The sequence below is a fragment of the Lampris incognitus genome, chromosome 20 (genome assembly GCF_029633865.1).
Source record: "Lampris incognitus isolate fLamInc1 chromosome 20, fLamInc1.hap2, whole genome shotgun sequence".
In the NCBI taxonomy this organism is placed as follows: Eukaryota; Metazoa; Chordata; class Actinopteri; order Lampriformes; family Lampridae; genus Lampris; species Lampris incognitus.
Window position 1 is genome coordinate 1405800 of NC_079230.1, and position 5974 is coordinate 1411773.

The window sequence follows — 5974 nt, forward strand, 5'->3', positions numbered from 1 at the left end:
AACCTTTTTTGTGTCTAGAGACTCTAGAATCACAACTAGTCTACTCTGGCAGTAGTGGTTGTGAAGCTGTGACCCGGACAAAAAATGGCGGCTCTAAAACACAGTGACGTCACAGGGTATCTATAAATATTTTAATTAGATAGTTCAGAACCGGGGTGGCCAGGCATTTTCTAAGGGGTGGCAGCTGTGCCACCCCGGTAGATCCGCCCCTGTTCGCCAGTTCATCACACCATCCACCGAACCGCTTATCCTGCTCTCAGGGATGCTGGAGCCTATCCCAGCAGTCATTGGGCGGCAGGTGGGGAGACACCCTGGACAGGCCGCGCGCCCACACACACACACACACACTTTAGCACGGCTGAGTCACCTGACCTACATGTCTTTGAGTCACCTGACCTACAGGTCTTTGAACTGTGGGAGGAAACCGGAGCCCCCGGAGGAAACCCACGCAGACACGGGGAGAACATGCAAACTCCACACAGAGGACGACCCGGGACGACCCAATAAGGTTGGACTACCGCGGGGCTCGAACCCAGGACCTTCTTGCCCTGAGGCGACCGCGTTAACCGCTGTGCCACCGTGCCGCCAGTTCATCACACCTATCCCCCTTATTCCTAGCCCCCATGATACCTTGCGTGAATCAGTGTTGTAGTACTCGAGTCCAGGACTCGGACTCGAGTCCGACTCGAGTCCTGATTTTCATGACTCGTGACTCGACTTGGACTTGAGCACTGATGACTCGGACTTGGACTCGGACTCGCGAATTTACTGCATTCGGACTCGGAAGTTGGAGACCCGGACTCTGACTTTTTAATTGATAAAGGCTGTTTTTGTTAGATTTTTTTTAATAATAGGCCCTATTAAAATATATTGATAGCTATATTAGTACTGTAACATTATTCAATTTCGTGTAAGGGCAGGCACGTGTGTCCCACCTACATGCGGATTCACGTGGCGTGCATACCGTCATGTTCAGTAGCGCGAAGATGCCGAAAGAGACGCCCCGAATTGTGCGCTTTGCTTACACAGATTTTACAACAAATTCCAGCAAGATCACTGCTAGATGTTCGATATGTAAACGAACCATTGAGGAGAAGACCGGGACAACCTCAAACTTCAACAGACATCTGTCAAGGATGCACCCAGAAAAGTAAGCGATATGCAGTCAGTTGATGATATGGTTGGTGATCAGTTACCGTTAGCTAGCTAGCTATCTAGCTACGGTAACAATAGCCTCTGAAGTAACTCAACCACTGGTCCAAGATGTTAGGTTAGGTGGTGTGGCGGGTATATCATATCACTAGAACCAAGTGAAATTGTATAGGTAAGTTAAGTAACGTTACTGTTAGCATGCTAATGCAGCATTGCACAGAAAAGTCACAGTACGGTTCGCTTTCGGTACGAGCGTGCCATCCATCTCACTAATGATGAGTTGGTAAGTAACACGCAGCGTCTTCGTGTTATAGGGAGATTAAAACTGATTTTTCCTATTTATCATTTAGCTAATTACCAAGTAGCATACACTTAACAGAAAAAAACACACCACTCTGAACTACCGTGTTAGCATTAGTCTTAACTAGCAATAACAAATCTGCACATGGCAGGTCTCCGCCATGAATATTCTCCACATGCGGAGAAGGAAGAAGTCTAGCCTATATGCATTCACACATAATGTTGATAAAATGTGCACAACTTTACAATGCAAATAAAAATAATTGTAGGCTATTACTCGCCAAATGGACTAATTGAAGAAAGCTAATGTGGATGCCGCCATTGGTTTTCTTGAGAGCTGGAGACGGTACGAGATTTGACGGATGTGGCATTTCCCCCCCGATGTACCGAAAACTACCGAACCGTATCGTGATTGGTGACACGGCATAGGCTACTGTAAATATGGGGATAATTTTCTTTGCATATATGCAGCATTGGGTGTGCCAAATTCTAAAAATAGACACGCGCGACGTAGCTTTTGAACAGTACTATGAACTGGCTCTGTCTTCTAACAAAGTCACACCCTCCCTGACCCATACAGAATAAACATACAGACTCACGGAGGATAGAGAGTTAAAGCTCAGCTAGGTAGCATGTAACATACTTAAATCAATAATGAAATGACTGGGTTTTGCTAATTAATCCCTGTCCTGTTTGTCTCATAAATTATGTATCTTTTCTCATACTTTTCATTTATCCAGCTAGCTTACATTAGTTAATCTACTAATATGGTAATGTTAGTTATATAGATAACTAAATATGTAACTTAACTGGATATGGTTCAAACAACTATGTGTATAATGTGTAACATTTGTATTGTTATTGCATATTGTTATAGCTATAACGTTACACATTTTTTGCTGTGAGAAAGATTACTTGAAACAGTTTGGCATCAGCAAGCTAAAGTGTGTATCCTATCTTCCCCTAGGTTTCAAGAATACCGTGCCTCCACTGCTTCAGATGTGATGCCAGCTGCTTCAGGTCAGAAGACTATCACATCATTTTTAAATGATGGACAGCAAAGGATGTACGACCTCAAACATCCACGTCAGAAGGCTATAAGTGATGCCCTTGTAAAAGATCTAATCATTAAGTGCTGCTTGCCACTCTCCATCGTTGACAACGAGGACTTCAAGCACTTCCTGCATGTCCTGGACCCTCAGTACCGGCCCATAGCAAGATCCACAATTTCCTCTGTGACCATTCCAGGAATGGTGGAAGTCAAGAAAGAACAGATAAAGAACCAGCTGGCAGAAGCATCGAGTGTTGCTGTTACCACAGACATTTGGAGTGATCGAAAGATGCGGTCATTCCTTGGAGTGACAGCACACACAGTGGCAATGGATAAAAAAAAAAACAGGAACTCAGCCTTCAGTCATATCTTCTTTCCTGCAAAAGAGTGCATGGGAAACACTCAGGAGAGAAGATTGCAATGATGTTTGAATGCTGTGCTGAAGAATACCTGATTAAGGACAAGATCAACTTTGTCATAACTGACAATGCATCCAACATGAGAAAAGTTTTCCAGGCCAGCTTTCCCCTAGAGGATCCTTGTGATGCTGAAGCTCATGATCCCAGCACATTTGAGGAGGATGATGAAATATGGCAAGACCTGATGCCAGAAGATCAACAGACAGTCAATGACACTTTGGCTGAGAACTGTAAGATGCAGAGACTATCATGCTTCACACATTCACTGCAGTTGGTCATAAAAGATGGTCTGAAAGACACCAGTGGGCTGTCAAGCACCCTAGCAAAGCTATCCCGTGCAGCCAACCTCCTCCACAGTGGCACCTCGTTTAAAGACTGCTTTGAAGCGTGTTTTGGTGATGCAACAATTCCAACAGCGAATGCCACACGATGGAATTCCACTCTGAAGCAGGTGAAGGCTTATGTGCATTTAGACATGCAAAAGCTGTCCAGTGTGTTGGAATCAGAGGGGCACAAAAGCCTTATCTTATCCCCGTGAGAGTATGCTAAGCTTAAAGAACTGATCGAAGTTCTTGATCCGTTCTTAGAGGCAACCAACCTAACTCAGGGTGAGACTACTGTCACCGTCAGTGTGATTGTGCCCTGTGTCCTCACTCTGCGCTGTCACCTGCAGGAAATAAGAGGAAAAGCCAGATACTGTGGGCCTCTGGTGAGAGCTCTGGAGAGCTCCTTGAAAACAAGGTTTGCAGAGGTTTTCAGTGCAGTCAAGATACCAGGATGTGAGCCAGCTGAAGGAAGAGGCCCTACCAAATTTCCTTTCACCAATGCCTACTTCATAGCATCTGTGTTGGACCCAGCATTTGGCTTCCAGTGGCTAGAACATGATGTGCAGCTGGACAGTGACATCAGAGATGTGCTGAAGACTGAGATCAAAGGTGAGAAATGTTTTGATTAATGTTAGTTAAGTGATTAACTATTTGATTGTTGTGATGTTTATATCATTGAAGGTACTACAATAAAGCACATAGACGTGTCATTTGTCATGAAGGCCTAGTCAATAACATATTTGTAATGAGTCCCCCATGCCCCCTCTCATTTCAGAGTATATAAAGGCAGAGGGTGACAAGCAAGCGGTATCAACAGCAGATGCAGCGGAAGCAACAGGACCAGGGGAAGGTGAACTTTCAGAGTCTCCTCCTGAGAAGCAGTTGAGAATGTTCTCCCACTATAGGAGGACTCCCTCCTCCACCGAGAAGAAGCCGTCTGGCCAGGCTCAGTTGACTGCATACCTCAACTTGATCGCTGAGCAGGACTCTGACTCAGTCCCGTGCCTCAGGTTTTGGCAGCAAAACAAATCCAAATTCCCTACCCTCTATCAGATTGCCACACAGGTATTCTCTATCCCTGCCTCCAGTGCGCCCATTGAAAGGGTATTTAGTCATGGAGGCATTTTGATGAGGCCTCACCGTGCAAGGTTGAGTAGTTCCATGCTGTCAGATCTTATGTTTTTGAAATGCAACGTGTATGCTTAAAACTAGTGCCACCAGCCTTTTGTTCCTAACTATTCCTGAGAGACAATGTCTTTTGACTTGTTTTTATGAATGTATTGTATGCTGTGGAACTTACTTCTGTATACTGTTTCCACCATTTGCTAATATCATGCTATTTACAGCTATCAATGTGTTTTGAAGCACATCCAATGTTCAAAATGTCAAAGAAATTCAGACTGTTCTAAAAATGTGTGTGTGCGCGCATGCTTGCGCGTGCATGTGTGCGAGTGTGTGGGTGTGCATTTGTTTGGCTATCGTGTCACAAAGTAAATAAACTCCCTTTGTAATGGTGACAGATGTGTCATTTTTGTTTAATGTAGACCTTTTTTATTTGTATGTCAGATCTTTGACTGTGCCCGAGTGGATCACTGGAGCCATCTTGGAACTCGACTCAGACTCAACCTTGATGACTCGGACTCGGACTAGGGTAATAGGGACTCGACTCGGACTCAGGTAATGGGGACTCGACTCGGACTCGACTCGACTTTTCTTTGGTGACTCGGACTTGGACTCGGACTCGAACACTGAGGACTCGAGACTCGACTCGGACTCGAGGTTTAGTGACTCGACTACAACACTGGCGTGAATTATGGGTGCGACTTCCAGCACATCCTGTCACTGAACCGGAACCGGCGTTTTCCACGGTAACGGTCCGCTAACCGTCTTTCTTAGAGCGATTTGTACGGCATGTCCTTCATTCATGAAGATCTAGCCAGCCAGATGAGCTACTGACTTGGGAACACCAGCTCACGCCGCTCCCAGAGGGTGAAACGAGAACAGCTTTGCCCTCCGTAATAGGTGGTCGGGAAGATGACGTGAAGAAGAAGTGGCCTCGTATCACGGACGGTAGCATTCTTAGCTACTTTGCTGAGTCCGTCGCCTGTGATGGTGAGGTGATGAGCAAGTTAAAAAGCTCGGAGGCGTATCAATACCTACGCAGCAATAAAGTCGGCCGGGTGTTACTTAAGGATTCTGGAATCGACCTTGTGTAGCTAAAAGCACACATGGAGCCGGGTCAGAGCCTGCAGGAGTGTCCTCGGGAGGCCTGGGTGCAGCAGCATGAGTGGCGGGTGACATCCAGACAGGGGTTGTTGCAGGGCCAGGACGCTCTTGCAGTCATGCAGCAGCAGTTGTGTGGAAGGTGAGGAAGTAAAGACTTGAAGAGACAAGACAACTGATTTTACTGTCATGTGTTTACAAAGACATGTGCTGAACCGCAAACGGTGCCGTACTTCCACTAATCCACTGCCCAGCACCGCGCTGCTGCTGCTGCCGCCGCCGCCGCTACTACTACTGCTACTGCTGCTGATGCTGCTGCTGCTGCTGCCGCCGCCGCCGCTACTACTACTGCTACTGCTGCTGATGCTGCTGCTGCTGCTGCTGCCACTACTACTACTGCTACTACTGCTGCTGCTGCTGCTGCTGCTGCCACTACTACTACTACCACTACTACTACTGCTGCTGCTACTACTGCTGCTGCTGCTGCTGCTACCACTACTACT

General features: G+C 46.4%; 1 protein-coding gene across 1 annotated transcript; it reads left to right on the forward strand.

Annotated features, from left to right (window-relative positions):
- The first annotated feature begins 991 nt into the window (after positions 1–991).
- Positions 992–4759, forward strand: LOC130130916 (uncharacterized). Its single transcript, XM_056300781.1, has 4 exons — positions 992–1150; positions 2420–2825; positions 3464–3857; positions 4024–4759. The coding sequence occupies exons 1-4, from the start codon at positions 1137–1139 to the stop codon at positions 4452–4454; spliced, it is 1245 nt and encodes a 414-aa protein (XP_056156756.1). The 5' UTR covers positions 992–1136; the 3' UTR covers positions 4455–4759.
- The last annotated feature ends 1215 nt before the right edge of the window (positions 4760–5974 follow it).

Excerpts from the sequence above, each read along its gene's own strand:
- LOC130130916 (XM_056300781.1), top strand. Across the intron at positions 2,826-3,463 it reads TTGGAGTGACAGCACACACA|TATGCTAAGCTTAAAGAACT; the intron begins GTGGCAATGGAT and ends TCCCCGTGAGAG. Across the intron at positions 3,858-4,023 it reads GCTGAAGACTGAGATCAAAG|AGTATATAAAGGCAGAGGGT; the intron begins GTGAGAAATGTT and ends CTCTCATTTCAG.